We start from the raw sequence: 18,021 nt of genomic DNA, 5'->3' as shown, positions 1-18,021 counted from the left end.
GTAATTTTGCATGTTGTTTTAAAAATTGTTCTCTAAAGAATATATCAGCATAGTTTAAAGTCATTGAAGTTAGGAATGGTAACAATTTGGTTTATTCATTGAGAAACTGGTTCACCCGTTTTTTCTATTCTTCTTTCCATGAATGTAGAAAATTTATTTGCTTTATGACACTAATTAGTTTCTGCCCAGATTGTTCTTGGTTGATGTGGTGCCTTTCTTGGTTTTGCTAAATGTAGAGTTTATTAATGGCGTAATTTTTCTTGTAAAAAAACCCCTGTATCTTTCAGCTTCCGTGGCAGGTTCCTGGAGGATTCCTGTGTTTCTGGTTATAGTTGTTCTGATGACTGTAGGCATGTTGCATGAACAGCAGAATGGAAAGGAGTCTTCTGGTAAGAAATCAGTCGCTATTTCTTTTATTGTTGGAGGCAAAAGTTCTGTAAAGTCAAGTGAAAGAATCTGGACCATATTACTCTAAATTCAATACCAGATGGATTGCAAGAATTTACCCTAAGATTTTTAGTATGTTTGTTTCAAAGTGGTTTACGCACACTGAAGTGCATCTTTGATTCTTTACAGAAGATCTTTGCAATGGACTGATGTTTGTTTTCCATAGCAAAGTAGTGACTCTCGTTGTCAAGCCCGATTGCTTAAGTTTACAGAAACCTGTGTGTAGTTTCAAGCATAAAGCAAGCCCAGGAAATTTGAAATCAGAGGCTAATTTTGAAAGAAATGAGCATTGTGGGTTTAGTAGCCCCTATAATGCTCAGCATGAGAGAAACCGAGACAAATCCATCCAGCAAGTCATTAATTTTTAAAATACCAGTTTCTTAAAACTATGGTTTGTGTTCAGACTTTGAGAAAAATCGGTTCTGCCTGTTGCGAGTCAATTTTGCACAAAATCAAATGTCAGGTGTTCTTTTCTAGTACTAGCTGTATGATTATTTGGGGAAACTTTTTTCCTGTCTTGCTGGTTTAGTTTTCTTGAAAGTCGTCATAATCTTGGTTAGTAAAATTGATTATCTGGTATAGAGATTTTTAGATTAATCAAACTGCCAGCAGCTGCGAGTGACTTGGTCAGTGACAGTTCATTAGCAAGGAAAATGCTAAGCAAATAACTGGTTTTGTGTTTTGGCTCCAGGTGTATTGTAATACTAAAATTAATAGCACTTGTTCCTGTTTGATCGTATTGACTACATATAATACATACTAAAAACTAACAGTGTCTATCCATATAATTTCTGTGGCTTGACAACATCCGTGGCTATCAAGTAACAAATAAAACATTTTAAGACTTAAGCTTTTCTTTATTTACATCCACATATGTATTTTACAGGGGCAGAGCTTCCTGGTCAGATGATTTCCATTGCTGCTTCAACAATTGCCATGGCAATTTCAATGACAGAAGATGAGTCCAATAATGAACGTTCCTCACAACCCTCAGGTGACTGAATACTCTGTAAGAAAACATTTGAATTTGCTTTAAAGGCATGAAATTGGAGGGAATTAAGAACAAATTTCAAAATAGTCCCTATCCTCTTCATTCTGTCCAAAATATCACATTTATACTTACCTCGTGAAACAGGTTTATCTGTTTTTAAAAATGTTAACAAGACAATAATATAAAAGCTGTCTTTTAAATTATAGTTTGCGTGGCTTTCTGTACGTTTAGATAGCCTGACTAGAATAATTTTTTTTTTCCCCAGAATGAGGGCATGGCTTTCTTCTATTCTTTATTATTAATTTTTTTATTTTCCCTAGCCTTCTTTTGATTTGTTGGCAGTTATGAGGTAAAACTGGATTTCTGGACCAGGTACAGATAGACTGGAATAATTTTTGTATACATCACAGTGACAAAAACCCCCTTGTTCTCTGTTTAACTATGGCATGCTCAAAGTCTTTTCCTGTAGTGAGTTTACTTCACTTTGTAGCTTGAGTCACGATACTTTCACTTACAATAACACAACTAGAAATCTGTAAGTAATGGCTTGAAAGAGTTGCAAAGAAGGTGTTTAGATGTCCATCACTGGTTTTGAACTTTACCATCATTTTTCCAGGTAGGCCTTTGATGGAATGCGATACTAGAAAAATAAGCTATTACGGACATCTCTGGAAATGGAAAGGTTTCATCCATTTCCTGCAAGCAGACAAAACAGGTCATTCAACTTGACAGAATGTGAACTTCCAAAACTTCATTTTGAAATTGGCTGTATCTAAGAGTTGTCTTCTTCAAGATAGTATGTTCTTAATATTGTCTGTAATGTGTAAATCGTGCTTCAGAGGAGGAAACATAGTGATTGTGCAGGAGAGAATGCTTTGAGCATGTGGCAATAAAACCTTCTGTCTACAGGTTACCATTCATGAAACTAAAAAGTTATTTCAGCCACTAGGTGAAATGCTGTAGAACAAGCTCTTCAGAAATCTTTTGATGAAATGTAAACACTTCCTAATTTTAAATATGTCAGTGTAGGCTGTACTTGAAAAAATGCTTAATTTTAAATATAAAAAGGGCAGCTTTAGACAGCTTACTCTTTTCTTATCTTTGTTTCTACGTTTTACATGATTATCATCAAAATAAATATAGAACCCTATGGACATATGTCCTGAAATTTGAGAATGGAGCATCATTGTAACAGTTCTCTTGTATTGCTGTCTCTAATCTTTAACTTTGGAAATGAGATTATTTTTTTTAGCTGGATTTTTGAACACGCAGTCAAGCAACAGTCTCCCACAAATGTGCTATGTAAGCGGTTGTGTTCTTGTTTGTTGGTTGTGGGTTTTTTTTTCACTTGCACAACAGTTTTAATTTTTTTCTTTTCTTTAAGACAGGGGTTTTTTTTTCTGTTTTCAAGTTGTAACCTCTCATGGCCAAAAAAACCCCACCTACAGCGGTTTTATAAAGATGTCTTTTTATAGTGAATGTTTTTTGACTTATTTTCTTGAGACAGTTAACCAGACTTTTTTTGTCTTGCAAATTCTGTTGTTTTCCTTCACAGCAGGAAAAGAACAAATATGGAGTTTCCTGTTGACTCCTAACAGTAGTTCAGATAATTTTCCAACAATCTGTTGGGAGTTAGCATTATAGTCTGTGACATGTGTTAAGCATCCTTTTGGTCATCTTTGGTTTGGATCTTCTGTGTGAATGGTGATGAAACATTATTCTTGTATAGCAACAGGTTTTACCTGCAGGGTTAAGAAACTGCAACTCTTTTGTTTTTCCTCTCCAGTGATTTTTAGATGTTCTGTTATCTTGCTTTGCAACTTGTAATGTAACACGCATCTATTTTATGAGAAGTTTAAGATTTTGCAAGTTTTCGCATCTTCAGCCAGGTGGATAGCAGACTGCAGGAGGAGATCTTCCTCACATCTAGTCTAAATATGTCAGTGGTTGTCAAGGTTGATTAATTGCTAGTATCAATAACAATGCTTATACTGTATTAAATCAATTATAGAACAATCAATGCTTCATGTTTTTACTGTTCTCCTTATGCTTAAATTTGTTCATGAAAACAACAGAAGGGGAAATAAGCTGTATTGATTTTACAGTTTTTTCTGACCACTCATGTTTTTCCTTATTTTGTTGTTGAATACCAGTATTTAGTTTTGGGGTGAGGAATTTAGTGATAGCAGTGAAGGTGGTCTGACTTGTTGTCCTTCCTGGTGCCCCAAGAATTTCTAGAGTATGCAGCAAATGAGAAGTCCGCAACTTAAGCAGCAAATACCACTGCAGTATTTTGTTAGCTGCCTTGTAGGCAAGATTCTATTGTCGTGTTGGCTTTGAGTATGATAGATACCGAAATCCTTAAATGTAGTCATGCCTCTTATCCTCCCTCCCCCCTTCTTTGTTTTCTTAAAAAAAAAAAAAAAAATCTTTTGAAATTACAGAAAAATGTGGTTATTCATGAAGGGGTACCTTCATCCTGTTGTTCTGAAATACTTTTTCATTAACGATAATAAAATCACTGTTTCATCTAACGGAAGATTTTATTCTGATACCCTGCTCCATAGAGATACAGATACTTGCCTTTCTGTATGCTGCTATTCCTTTCCCTTTTATTTAAGGAATGGGAGGAGAATAATTCAAAACACTATGGCAGCAAGAAGTTGACTTGACAGAGAACTTATTGTGTAAAGAAAAGAACATGTCTTAAGACAGCCTGGAAAACTGACTTTTTTGTTGTTTTTATTGTATTCAAATAAATACCGTACATTCTGATTTTGCTAGAATTCTTTACTGGATATTATGTTTAACCAGTTGGGAAAGACTGTGATACGTTCATTAGTTGGAAGACAGAAAGGTGTTTTTCACATTTCATCTCTAAAAATATCATGAAGCACACTAGGAGGGGTTTTACAGAACTTGAAGTTGCTCTAAATCAGTATTCCGATAGTCTTTTATTCTGATAGTCCTTTTTTTCCTATTTGTGTTGACAAGGCACTCATGCCTTGGTTTGCAGAGCATATCTTGCCAACAAAATGTAATTTTTTTTTCATTTGCAAAGTTTGGTGGGTTTTTTGAGTGGATCAGCTTCGTGAACTGACTTATGCTACAGTCATCTGAATGGCAGTTCTGATGCTAAGGAGTCTGTGTGTTTTTTGGCATGGGGAGAATAGTGGGTCGTTGGCAATGCCAATTTAGTTTGGCTTAAAGTGGTGCGGAACTGCATTGTGAAAAAGCTTTCTCATCTTGGAATCCCCTAGGGGTTTTAATTTTTTTTTCCCTGTTTTGTTTTTTTTTATTATTATTCTTTTTTTTCCCTGTCAGCTCTTTCCCATCTGTGCTTTGCATTCTATGTACAGTCTGCTTAAGTTAATAGGAAAACTGTAAGAGAATGAGGCAGTCTAATTTGTACTACTCTTAACGTTACTATTGCTGTTATTTAATTAAGGTTTTCTTCATTGCAAAAATATGTTGATCAAATTTTTCATTACCAAAAGAAGGAATATTCTTTTTTCTTTCATAAAAGTGACTCTACTAAGGGCTTTGGGGGCAAAAAGTGTCAGATAATTTTATCTTGAAGCATAGACTTCAGCATATTAAATGCCTTTGGTTTTTCTATTTTGACTTCTAGCACTTCCTTCCCTTTAATAAATACTTGAGTTTCTGCTGCTTGTCATGTTACTACTTATGTTTATTATATTAATTTTGGAGCAAAAAAAGCAAAAAGAAAAGTGTTGAGTAAATTGAATTGATAGGGGAGAATTCTCAATTATGGATATAGTGCTTTGAAATTTGTGTTCCTTTAGTGCATCCAAAGCTGGATCCATTTGTTTCTATTAGTGCTCTTCTGCTTCATTAAAAATAGACTGAGAAGTACAGGGGAATGATGGACCCTCTCTTTCTTATGACAAAAACACTTTGTCTTTTTAGGAAAGCTTCTGTTCACAGGTAACTTTCTCTCCACTTATGGAAAATTAACTTGTGTCTTTTTCTCTGAAGTGTAGTTTGTGTATGATGGGGCTGGCCTTCATCCCTTTGAGCCATGAACTGATTTGCCAAGAAGCACTCCACCAGAAGCTTTGGCTGTGTTTAGCTGCTTGCAGAGTTCCTTCTTTCAGTTTGCATGCTGTAATTCCTTTGGGAATGTTCTGAAGTTCCACCAAATAGGTTACCAGCAACCAGCTGATGTTTCTCTCATTGTCCCAGTGTCTATCAGTTGGGAGAATCAATAGATCTGCCTTATTGTATTAGTGTGGTGGGGAAGTGTTTATAAGCTCTAAAAATAGTTCCCCTTACTTGTAGAACACCAGTGCAGATTTCTACAGCAAAAGACGACCGTTCATCCAGTGTGTGAGGCTGCAGAATTTGTCACTTACCACTACTGTACACGTATGACAAATCTGTCTTGTCTTTTCGTACATTCTAGCTGTCATGCTTCAGGCTAAGAATGGCTTTAGTGACACATTGCAGCTAAAACTGCATGTGTGGAACATGAGTTGTTTGACCGATACGCATTGTAGTATATTGTAATACAGTTTTTACAGCAGTTTTTCTTCGTGGGAAGAAAGTGATTGGTGCTTATGTGACACAAGTCCAGTGAAGGGAGTTGTGTTCATTGCTTACCTGCTGCAGTATGCACCAGCATAACATACTGCTTTTTATTCTTCAGCATAGAGTAACTTTTCAGGTTTTCTTGTGTGTGCATTCTTCTACCATGGCTGCAAATTTTTCTCAAGTAATGGTGTGTGGGAAGTGTGTGCATTTTGCTATCAGCATGAGGCCTCAGTAAAAGTTAATACTGGTGTTCTCAGGAAGACATTCTACTGCATAACAGTGACTGAAAATGGATTTGGTGTCATCCATACTAGTCTGATACTAGGCAGATGTACCAACTAAAAAGTTGAATTAGTAAATAAAATAAATGACTATGTTCTCTATACAAGAATTTTAATTTGGACATATTTTTGCCTGAAATGACTATTTACTGTTTATTTGTAAGTGCCTTTAACACATCAGTTCACATTTTTAAATTGAATTTCATGTTGACTAACTTAGAATGAGAGAATGACAATGTTTGTTACCCCCTGATTTATGTTTGCTCTTGTTACAATATGTTACACAAGCAAGTAATTTAGGATCACAGTGTGAGTGCTATGTTTGTAATGTGAGTGTTCAGGAACAGAAAAAGTGTAGTAAGAAACTTTTAAGATACAAGCTTCCTCTTCAATGTATGCTGTGGTTTTTTGTTTTGTTTAAAAGAGCTTTGAGCAAATCTAAGACTTCTTTTTGAGTACTTAAGAGAAATCAAAGATTTCTTTTAAGACTTTAGATTTTTTTTTTTTTAGAAGTTAATTACACTTTGTGTTTTTCAGGGTTTTATGGTTATTTGGTAAAATATATTTGGCTTGTAACTTACCTGCAGTGACAGAAGGCCTCTTAGAGGCCGTAGCATCTTTTCTTCTCTCCTCCTGGCACTGCTTGGCATGGTGTTGCATGGTGTGGGAGAGCTTACACAGCCCTGTTCTATCTTTTCAAAATTCAGATCAGTGCCAAGGCTGTCTCTGTCTTTTAGAGAAATTAAAAAAAAAAACAAACAAAAAAACCAACCAAGCAAAACCCAACAAAAAAAAGGTTAATTTGGGACTAGGGAGCATATTCTGTTGTGGTGAACGTTAATGTGATAATTTCCACCTCTTTGTTTGCATTTGTTTTAGGAGCAACAGAAGGTGATCAGTCTCCACATGCTTCATCATCTTTCTCCTCCTCTTCATCCTCTTCTGGGAGCAGACAAAGACCTGAGATTGGATCTTTTCTTAGAAAAAAGAAAACTAGTGATATTTACTTTGTTGCACTAGTGTGGGCCATTGTCATTGTCCAGATCTGGCTAAATTTCTGGATTGTGCAGCTATTGCCAGTGCCTTTTGCAGGTAATATTCCAGTTATTAGAAATACATGTTAAATGATGACTTTGGATAGCCTTAGGCTTTGTGTTAAATAAAATAGAAGGGAAGGCTTGCAGGCTTGTGTGAGTTTTAAATTAAAACTTTTTCAAGATTTTTTTCTTAAGAACATCAATAACATAATAATGTTCGTGATGAATTGTGGCTTCAAATCGGCAGATTGATGTGCACTGTCCGTTATCATGTAGTGGACAACTCTGTAAAATTGCTTTGCCTGTTGACTATAGTAGTTACCTGGAATAGTTTAGTGCCATACCTTTCATTGTAAGAATACTTTTGGTTTAGAGTACTTTGTTTTTCTTCCTCTTGATGTCTTGTCTTTCATGTTTTTGCACCTATAGACAGAGAATATTTTGGCTGTTATTCAGTACTGAAGTACAGCTCATGCTAGCTTTTAACTCCCATTAAAAATGGGTTGCTAAGCTCTGTGGACAAGTCGCAAGATAAATTTGATTCTAATTTTAGCTCTGAGGTTAATTAGCTTTGTTACTTCACATCTACATGCGTCTGTTCTCTTGTATATCAAGCAAGAATGGAGTAGTTATGCTAGCTATCTAAAGAGGTTGTTTTAAAACTGAGTGCCACTTTTTCCAATACTCTTTTGGGGGGGTGAATAGGGAAGATGGGAAGTCTGGAAATACGCATGAACTCCTAAGAATCTGAAGGCATTTTTTCCCGTTCCCCTCCTGTAAGCAAAGTGAGTTTCCTAATTTGCTTGGGTTTTCTCTGAACTTCAGTTAAAACACAAATTGTCAGCATTTTTTCGTGTATCTAACACTTAAAGGTAGCTATTTTCCCTTTTACCAAGTGTGGTGGATTGGCCCCAGCTAGTGGCCAAGTACCCACGGAGCCACTCGCTCTTTTCCTCTTTTCCAGTGTGGGCTCATCCATGAGCTGCAGTCCCTTTGGGGAGGTACCGGCTCAGGCATCTCCTCATCCCTAGGCCACAGTCCCGTCAAGAGGTGTAACTGCTCTGGCGTGGGTTCTCCACAGGCTGTGGTCACCCTGAATGGTACTCCTGCTCCACCATGGAGCACCACTTCTCCCCTGGCATTTTTATTCCCTCTGTTTATCCCTCCGTTCCATCTTCCTTTCTGTTCAGTTGTTCTCTCAGTGTTCCCTCCTCTTCTCCCTCTATAGTGTTTTCTGCCCTTTCTTCAGTATATTTTCACAGAGGTACCACCCCCGTGCCTTAAGGGGTCAGCTTTGGCCTGTGGTGGGTCCGCTGTGGAGCCAGCTGGAACTGACTCTGTCTGGCAAAGGGCAGCCCGTGGTCTTTCCCCATGGAGGCCACCCCAGCGGCCACCCTGCTACCAAAACCTTGCCATTTACACCCGATATGCAAAGCCTTTATAAACCGTCCAGTTGTGCATGTGGAAGTCATGACTGTGGGGCCATGCCTACAGGTTCGAGGGGCTCTGAACGCTGAGAGGCACAGCAAAAGGAACAGCTGCATGTTTGGCTGTGACGCTGTAGCAGCAGCTAAGGGGTAATGCGATTATTAGTCATATAAGTGGCTGAATACAGGGTAAAAGGAGACAGGGGTTTGATTTTTTTTCATCCCAGTGTAGTTGCTGTGGAAGAAACTGCCCAGTTTGGGTGTGTGGGCATCATGGGAAATGGTGATGGCAGGTTGGATGTGGCTCATAAATGCATCATAAAAATGATAAAGGGATTAGAAAATAAATTTTACACTTACGAGAAGCAGAGCTTATGTGGCTTAATTTATTGAAGAGAAAAGTGAAGGAATGACTTAACCACTTGTTTAGAAACACCTGCTCAGGTGGGAGGAAAAATGGGTGCAATAGTTTTGCAGTTAGGCAGACAACGACTGGTTTTAAGCTTGAGCCAGACAAATCTGGATTAAAGTGCACATCTATAACTGAAATGGATGAATACTCCTGCTGCCAGTGACTAGGTCTAAAACTACCTGAACAATAAACTCATGCCAAAATAGAAATCAATTTTGAGAATATTTGTGACCTGTTGCCTTAGCAGTGACACGGGGCCATTAAGTACTTTTTCTGGGCATATAACTGAATATAACTAGATCACCACAAAAATATTATGAAAAGGCAGTATAATGATGAACAGAGCCAAATTTAGAACAGTGGATCACGTTAAGTGTCAGAAGGTCAATGAACCTGGATTGTTAAAAGAGAGATGGTATTAAAAATACTGAGTAGTGGAAAATAGGAAGACTTATAAAGCAAGTTTTCTTGCAACTTTAAGCACTTCTGAGACCTTAAGGCAAATGCTTCTAGTATGTTTAAAAAACCCAAACAAACAACAAAAACCAAACAAAAAACCCCACCCCTAAAACTTTAAATAGGAAGGTGTTAATTTCACCAGAGTTCCTTATGGTGGTAGACAGGACTTACACGAAGAAGCATTTAGATTATGAGAAGTTTGTTGGTAGCATTAACATTTTTCCTTGAATGCATTTGTACTTTGGTGGAATGCGGTGCTCTTTTAAAATTGTTTAATGCAGAGGGTGGAAAAACTATACTGTGATTATACCATAAAATGAAAAGATGAAAAAATGGCTTTTGAATTCGAAAGCTAAGCAATAAGCCAGGTTGTGGAACACTTGTAGCATTTTGTTAAGTGATGTGAGCTTGGGAATCCTGTTATTGTCTTTTTAAGATCTTTCATTTACTTCCTTACTTGTTCTGTTGCATCTTTTGGTTTTTTAGTTCTATTTTTGTCTTCAGGTCGCTTTCTGCTTCCTGGAGATGTTTGGAATTTCTTATTATGCAGCCTTTCTCCTGCTCATATCTTTCTAATAACAGCCCTCCTTTAGCTTTTTCTCTCTTGCCTCTTCTTAACCTAATAAAATTACAGCCATGTGATTGACTGCAGCACCTCCTGGCATCACCTTTGCAATGAGTGCACACTCAGTTATTTTAGAAGATAATATTTAAACAGTTATTTTTAAATAATAGCAGAAGGTTAGAATGCCATTTCAGGTATGTTGTTCACCTTGTAAAATGCAAACTTGCAATGTTTTGCTGAGCAGCAGTTTGTGTATTGACCATGAGTTGCATTTCATCATACAAAGCTTGAACCTGCAAGTTAGGTGCTGGCATTCGCACTGTATTTTCTCCTTTTTTGTATATGTTTGCCACATTATCTTTAGTAGGAAGATTCTGAGATCATTCTGTTTCTTCAAGAGAATAAATCCCATGTTTGCCACATGGTGGTGCCAGAGGGTAAGTAAACCAAATGTCAGCAAATTGTTGAGTTGAGGTTTCCACGAACAAGAATGTAAACTATTACACGAGTGGCTTACAGACAGTAGGCTCTTCTGGAACTTTGAGAAGTGCCCTGTGGATATTAAAAGTTAACCTTTTCAGCTATATATGTCATTTTGCATATCTCCAAGTAGAAGCATGATGTGAATTTTTGAGGACGAGGGAATTATTGTGGTGTTGATGTATGGCAGTAAGTAATGAATCTAGTTTGGAGAATATCCTTCATAATATGAAAAAGCTTTATTAAAAGTACACACGAATGTAATGATGGGGAATTCAGTATCAAATGTTGCTAGAAATACGATATAATTAGAGGAATACGATATAATTAGAGGAGTGCTGCTAGTGTTTTCACAGAAAGTTATTTTACTGTGTAAATAGAATTTTTAACACTGACTAGTTTTTGATCTACACGTGACGTTCACTGTTACTGAATTCTGGTTTAAAAAAATTCGGGAGAAATTAGGAGAATTATGTGTTTCTGTTGCTAATAGTTTCGTTTTGTTTTCCTTTAGAACCATAGTTTTCAGTATGGGGATGCAGTATAGTTTTGTTTAGAGATTTGTGTATCAGTAGTTCATGGCAGGACTGGGTTGCGAGATCTCCTGGTCTGTTACTGCTACGTATAATAATTATGATCCTTTAAGTTGATGTTTCTTGTAATGATGTGTTTGTGACTGGTATGTTTGCATCAATACTCCAGTAAAGTCAGTTGTAATACAAATCTTTGTTTATAGCATGAATTAATTAACTCCTCTGTTCTGATGTTAAATTTGCTAGTGGCTTTGGAAGACAACTCGCTTTTCTTTTTTTCAGTGATAAGATAGGAAATTTGAGTGGTGTAACATTTTGTTGAATAAAAAAGGAATATGGCAAATATTTCATGACTATTAAAGGTCTATTAGTTTCAAAGGAAAGTTTCATATGTATCATGCTTTTTTGCTTTTACATTCCTGATTGTGATGATTCACAAGTTTGGCATGTATACTCAGTGAGGGAGAGCAGTGCCATTGCAGGATTGGAACAATAAGCCCTATGCAAAAGTCTCTGGGCTTTATTTCATGGCAAGTAAATGGACATGAGGTTTTAGTTCTGTAACTGTAATGCTAGACATTTCTAGTGTTGTTAAGAAGCTCTTTATTTTACAGTGGATATATGTTAGCAGTGTTAAAGAAAAGCTGTTTGTGGTAGCAAAATGCTGCTTTTTTTGGGAAAAAAAGTTGTAAATAGTTCTTCTGTTGTCTGTTTTTGAAGATCAGTATGGATTTTTGTGAAGCTTTGTGTGATCATCTTCAAGCCAAGATAAAAGGCTGATCTGAAAATAGTGTTTTTGATGTTTAAAAGCAAAATTAATCAGTAGTTATATTTCAGTTGAAGGTTCAAATGAACACTTCTTTACTGTGAAATTATGCATGATCTGCTGTCAGTCCTTAAAGGAAAGATACAGCTTTAATGGTATTGAAGGCCTAAAACCGAAGAATTGAGGCTGAAAATTTTCTTTTATGTGTAACATGCTGTTAAGTTCTGAATGTAGTATTTTATGTGTAGTTGTCTGGAGTGGGGGGTGTGTGTGTGAAGATGTGATAAATCCACTGTACTGGAATCATGGAATGGCACCTGCTTATCCCAGGCCTTGCTCAAGTCTGTTAGCTGCATAATCGAGCAGTACGCAGGCACCTTTCTTCTGCTGTGATCTAAATTCCATATGAGCACGGCTGTAAAGCAGATGAGGAGATTAGTACTAAAACCGCTTGAAAGTCCTGAAAGGAGTTTCTAATGGGAAATAAAACTCAAGGATCTTTTTCTTTCTTTTTCGTAGGTCTTTCAGAATGGAATAGACGTGTAGTCTTGTGGTGCTCCTCTGAAGTCTTTAACACTTGATTTCCTTCTTGTGGTTACAGTTTGGGCACTTAAAAAACTCGTGGTTCATTTTGGAGTTTTGAACTTTGTGGCAAACCATTGCAAAAGTTGGTGGCAACTTGTTGAAAATTTTGTGAAGGAACGTCAGGAAGCTCTTGCTCCAAGGCCCATCAGAGGGCTCGGAAGAGTCATGCTAAAGCTTGACAGTAAGGTATTCCTACTTATTTCCTTAAGAAACCTGAAAGTTTGTTTTATTCTCTGTTCACTGTATGCTGAGATGCTTTAATTCTAAAATAAATGTCTGTCACTAATGGACATGTCTCTCATGTAAAACTCTATCTGTTTTATGGTGTATTTTAAACCATGTCTCTTCTGTCACTATTCACACTTAAGTACACATTTAAACTTCGTTAAACGATTACATGCAAAGCTTGACAGAAGTCACTTTTTAAATGTTGAGTTAGCTTCAGAAGATTCCTTCTCTGAGTAAGGCAAACTTCTTGTGATTCAGTCACCTGATTACAAAGATTTTGAAGTTAATGAGCTTTAATCTGAAGGTTGAGACATTCCTACTTCTGTTGAGAAAACTTAATTTAAAAAGCAACCTGTTGTACTCTCTAAGTAGGGCCTGAGCTAGTTTGAACACATTTGTTTATACTGTGTGGAAGTATAGTTGTTGAACACAGTGGCGTGGTGGTACATAAGGGAGGCTGCCCTCTGTTAGAGAAGAAATATATGAGATAAGGTATTTGGGAAGTGCCACAGAATAAGGCTTCTGTGCCTCCCTCCCTTCTCCCCCACTCAAAATGTGCCCACATTTGCATTGCAAATTGCAGAGTTGGAAAGCTCCATAAAATTTATGAAGGCTCCTCCATTCAGAATTGTAAGTTTTGACTTAACCTGATAGCTATTACAAACAAAATAATCTATGCCAGTGTGTAAGAATGTGCTTTCTGTAACTGTGTTGTTGAAGTATTCTCTGCTTCAGAAAAAGCTGTTACCTTAGAGTTTCTGTAACTGAAAAGCTGAACCCTGTAAGTATGCTTGTCAGAGCATCTGTACCTTGGCAGATCTGTCTGCAGTTTATAGCTCTGAATTCCTACAGGAAAAGGAAGAGCTTAAGCCAGATCTAATGGGTAAATGGACGTCAAAAGGTCAACAAAAGCATTAAAATGGCTGTAGGAAATAAGTAACGGTTTCACAGGATTCATTGAGGAAGAATCTGAAAAAGGAAGAGCCTTTCAGAATACAATTATGAACAAGATAAATGGGTTTTCCAAAGGTAGTGGAAAGTATTAACGTCTTAGCATAAAAGCTTACATTATACAAAGCTTTTCATTAAAACCTTTTGTTCTGTAAGTAAGAAGACTCTCTAGACGCAATATTGTATGTATTGTATTTCATGAGTTGCCAAGTTTAGTATCCTTGTATTGCGTAACTATATGATATAGTATCCTTCCTGATTCCACTAAGTCTTTTCTCCTTAAAGAAGGTAGGGCTTTTGTCGTAATGTGCAGCAGAACTTCCCACTCTTCAGCTTAAATGTATTGAAGGTCAGTTTATATACATGTTGTTCTTGTTGAGGCAAAAGAACAGTGTTGGCGCAACTCATTCCTCCATCTCCCCTCTCCCCACCATTTTTTAGATGGCAGTCATATTCCTTCTGAGTCTGTGCTGTGTGTATTAAAGCAATTCAAGCTCTTCTAGCCATTATAAGAAGGACATTTGATACTCTGCATGATTCTGTTGTCCTTGTTTGTGGCTATTCTAATTACAGTTCACCTGGCTTTATCACGGGTGGCTGGAATTATATGTGGCCTTCCAATGCTTATCACACTAATGCTTTCATATCTTTGAAGTTCTACTGGATGTGCTTATTCTGTGCATTGTAGGATCATGGATGCATCTCTCAGAACTTGGGAAGCAATGCCATAGGATATTGGCAATTGTATTTTTTGTGGAGACAGGGAAAGGAGAGGAATGAAATTGACATCCTTGCAAGTTTTTTTAGAAAGGATGGATGAGCTACATTTAAGTTGGATTACCAAACATTTTGGCTTCAGTAGGCACTGTTGAAGAGGAAGTAAAAATATGCAAACACAAAATAGAAACTCCCAGAGTGAATTGTTACAGCATACCTTTTCTGTGTGTATGTGAGAAACCAAGATTGAAGGATCATTTCCTTTGCAATGAGATGTTTACTTTTTAAATATTTTATTTGTACTTTCTTTTCCTGGGAGCTGAAGCTGCTTAGTGATTTTTGTTTGTTTCATTTGGTTTCGTTTTGGGTTTTGTATGCTGAATTATTTGGAGGCTGAATCTCAGCATCAGGATGTATTGGGGCTCTTAGGTAGGTACAAGAAGCCATTGACAAGGTCTGTTTCACACAAATATCTAGGGGTACTACTTGGTCTTTCTAAAGTGCTATGCCTGATTAGGAAATAGTTCCAGTTTTGAATAAAAGGTAGTGAGGATGAGGAAGACGAGTGGCATGTCTTTTTCTCCCAAACAGAGTTTAGGAGGCTAGTGTAGATGGTTTGGAAAATAACCTATTGTGAGAAATTATGAGAGAGCACTGCTCATGCATGCAAATCTTTGAGCTTTACTGATTATGTCTGTTTCTTAAATAAAAGCAGTAAGAACAGAACTGCTCTTCTACTTTTCCACTGCTCATCAACCTCTTGTTATCCTGGAAATGCAGACAAATTTGAACTGAAGAGAAGTTCTGATGAAGAGGAAAGAAAGTAGGGCATTGCTTTTCGTTTTCTTCAGAAACAGCAGGTCAAGCTGTGCCTGTATGTGCAGGCCTGCTTTAAATATGGACTATGGAAATAAGATGTTCCTAGTGTATTCTTTAGTCCCTGGTTGTGCATTTGCCCCATGGAGCCAACAGATACAGCAGTTCAGATATGAGAGACTTCCTGGAGGGAAGATTAGGGAGGTTTCTGTTGTCATCCATCAAGTCATCTTAAAACTTAATAGGTATGGTATCATGCATGTTCTTACCAGCAGTCAAGAACTAGTAATTTGCTTCACTGATAATTTTTTTTTTTTTTTTATTAAGAAAACTTTTGTCTTTTAATATGGTGACTAGTTTTATTTTGGTTAGAGTTTGTGAGGGAGTTCAGCACAAGGCAGTTGCTCAACTGCATGCGCTAGACTTATTAGTTAGAAAGTGCTAGTACTTTGCATGCATGCTTTCTGGTAGACTTCAGTGAATCATGGAGTTATTACATGCTTTTTCTCAGTATAATGTCCTAGAATTTTGTGTATGGAGGCCTGTAATAGATTGTTTGGACTTTGGGTAAAGTCAAGGTTTGGCTCTTCTGGTGCCAAGTTCAGCACGTAGTTAAAGCGAGCACAGAAAACAGGCAGAACCTCTACCAGTCCATATATTATTGTAGGAAATACTTCCATAGACATGTAAGATCTTGCATAAATAGTTTTCCAGTAAAATACTGGAAAAGTGGCTGTTGCCTTATTAATTGTGGATTACTTGAAGATTAGAAATAAGCTGTAGTCTGTTTTTAAATGTGGATTGATTACAGTTGTAGAACTACTGGAACATCAGTATTGGTAAGATAGTAGGCAGATAGAGCCTCCCAGGTATTGTCTTAAACATTTATAAAAAAATGATTGTTATTTCCTAGTTATTAAATATATCATCCAATTTCAGGAGGCTGAAATTACAGAAAAATACCAAAGACTTCCTTTCACATTCTGCTAAAATTTCAGGCTAACAATAGAGCTCTAGCTTTTGTTGTATTGGAGTTGCAAAGTGGAGAAATACAGTCATGAGATCTACGTTTTTTCCAAAATGAACCTAATGTATAGTGGGTTTTAATATGCAGAAGTAAAGTCAAAGGCAGAAGTATGTTGTTGAATCAGTAAACAACTTTACCTTTTTTCACTGATAAATTATTCCATAGGTGAAGAGGTAAAATAGAAATAAATTCTACGGTGTCAGTTTGAGGCTTTTGAAGTTTTGTCATTGCTTTCCATTACTGTGATTCTTTCCATGAGTAGTAAAAGCTAGTAAAAGTGGGTGCTTTGTGATGTATTTTATTTTCATGTTTCGTGATGTTCATGTTTCTTTGTAAATCTGCTTCTTGCTTCTGATGTAACTTAATTAACATTCTGAGATTTTTTTAATTTGAAGTATTCTTACATTTTGTTTTCATTGGGAGCTAATATAATTTCTGGCAACTGGTGAAAACACTGGATTTATTGAGCATTCAATGATCTTGTTTTCAGGGAGAAACAAACTTCACCTGCTTAATCTTAACCTCTAACATAGATGAATCTTAACGTTAAAGCTTTTCACTGTTGTGATTATGCTGCTAACTGATTACTAATGGCTAGAATTAAGAGTATAGTCCTACATAAACTAGGTCCTGAAATGGGTGTACTTGAGCAGTATTGAGAATTAGTAAGGAAAAATCACTGTAGTACAAAAGGAGAAATTGACTGTTGAGAAGTGCAAAGAACCTTCTGCACAACCAATGAAATTATATGAAATCCATACATTTATTTGATCTACAATTTGCTGTTGTATGTGTATCAGATTTAATTACGTATTTGATGTGCCATTGAATGTGACTGTTTTAATATGAATGTGGTACTAAAAAAAGATACAAAATTTGTTTAACAGTAGTTGATGTAATAGGAGTGTTTTGAAATACATAGGAAACTGCCTGAATGGGAGTATTAATGCAATAAACAAGAATCTCATGTTAAGTTTTGGTGTTTCAGTAAAGTGCCCTTCTCAGAGTACTTTTAGAAGTCCTGCCCTAAAATCTGAGATGTTAGCTCTCAGTATAATTAAACTGGAATTGCCCAGATTATGCTGATAGCTCTGTTAATATCATTAAAGTTGTTCTTATTTGCTATATCCCTCTTTGTTTCAAAAAGTGCATGTTAATAGTAAAATCTAGATTTTTGCATTAGAAGTTGTTATGATCTCTTCTTCCTATTGCAATTTACCTTTGTGTCTGGAACAGTTTCATTTTCATTCTGTGGATGACTTTGCCTGCCTTTTGTTGCTTTTTTCCTTCTCTGTTACTGCATTTTTCAATAATTTTCCACTGTGTTCTTGTCTTTTTTTTCCCTTTTCTTCCATTTCCCCCTGCCACTGACAAGCTGTGGCACTGGCTTAATAAGAAGGTAAACAAACAGAAAAATTGTGATTCCAACTAATGGATTCTGTGGTTTTGGGGAGGTTTGTTGGGGTTTTTTTTTCGCAGCATGAACACTCCTTAACATGCCTTGCTTCTTAGTTTTCTCTCCCAAGTGTCTTTTTTCCAGCTCTTAATATAAGCTACTGAAGGTCATATAATTCTACCTGATCTCTTGTCTTCTACTAAAATGAATGCACATAGTTAAATGTTTTGTACAGCAGAATATTGCATTAGCCTTTCAAGGGTAGTTTGATTTAGTGGCACTTTTATTTAAGAACAGTTGATCTCTACCTGGTCCCCACTTGTATGCATAACACCACCAGTTCTCTCGC

At 36.6% G+C, this 18,021-nt stretch overlaps 1 protein-coding gene across 2 annotated transcripts in view; it reads left to right on the top strand.

The window, feature by feature from the left end:
* The window catches only part of TMEM245 (transmembrane protein 245), an 87,187-nt gene that overhangs the window by 11,910 nt on the left and 57,256 nt on the right, over positions 1-18,021 (top strand). The window contains exons 3-7 of one of the 2 annotated variants that reach the window (XM_052787582.1): positions 288-389; positions 1,334-1,441; positions 7,153-7,365; positions 12,554-12,723; positions 17,652-17,675. In XM_052787582.1, coding sequence (XP_052643542.1) covers positions 288-389; positions 1,334-1,441; positions 7,153-7,365; positions 12,554-12,723; positions 17,652-17,675 — 617 coding nt within the window. The remainder of the gene's footprint in view (positions 1-287; positions 390-1,333; positions 1,442-7,152; positions 7,366-12,553; positions 12,724-17,651; positions 17,676-18,021) is intronic. The other variant, XM_052787583.1, reaches the window with a different exon arrangement.

Source organism: Harpia harpyja, chromosome 5, assembly GCF_026419915.1.
Source record: "Harpia harpyja isolate bHarHar1 chromosome 5, bHarHar1 primary haplotype, whole genome shotgun sequence".
NCBI classification, from domain to species: domain Eukaryota; kingdom Metazoa; phylum Chordata; class Aves; order Accipitriformes; family Accipitridae; genus Harpia; species Harpia harpyja.
Note: the sequence above shows the minus strand (reverse complement) of the source record. Positions and strands in the feature narration are given on the sequence as shown.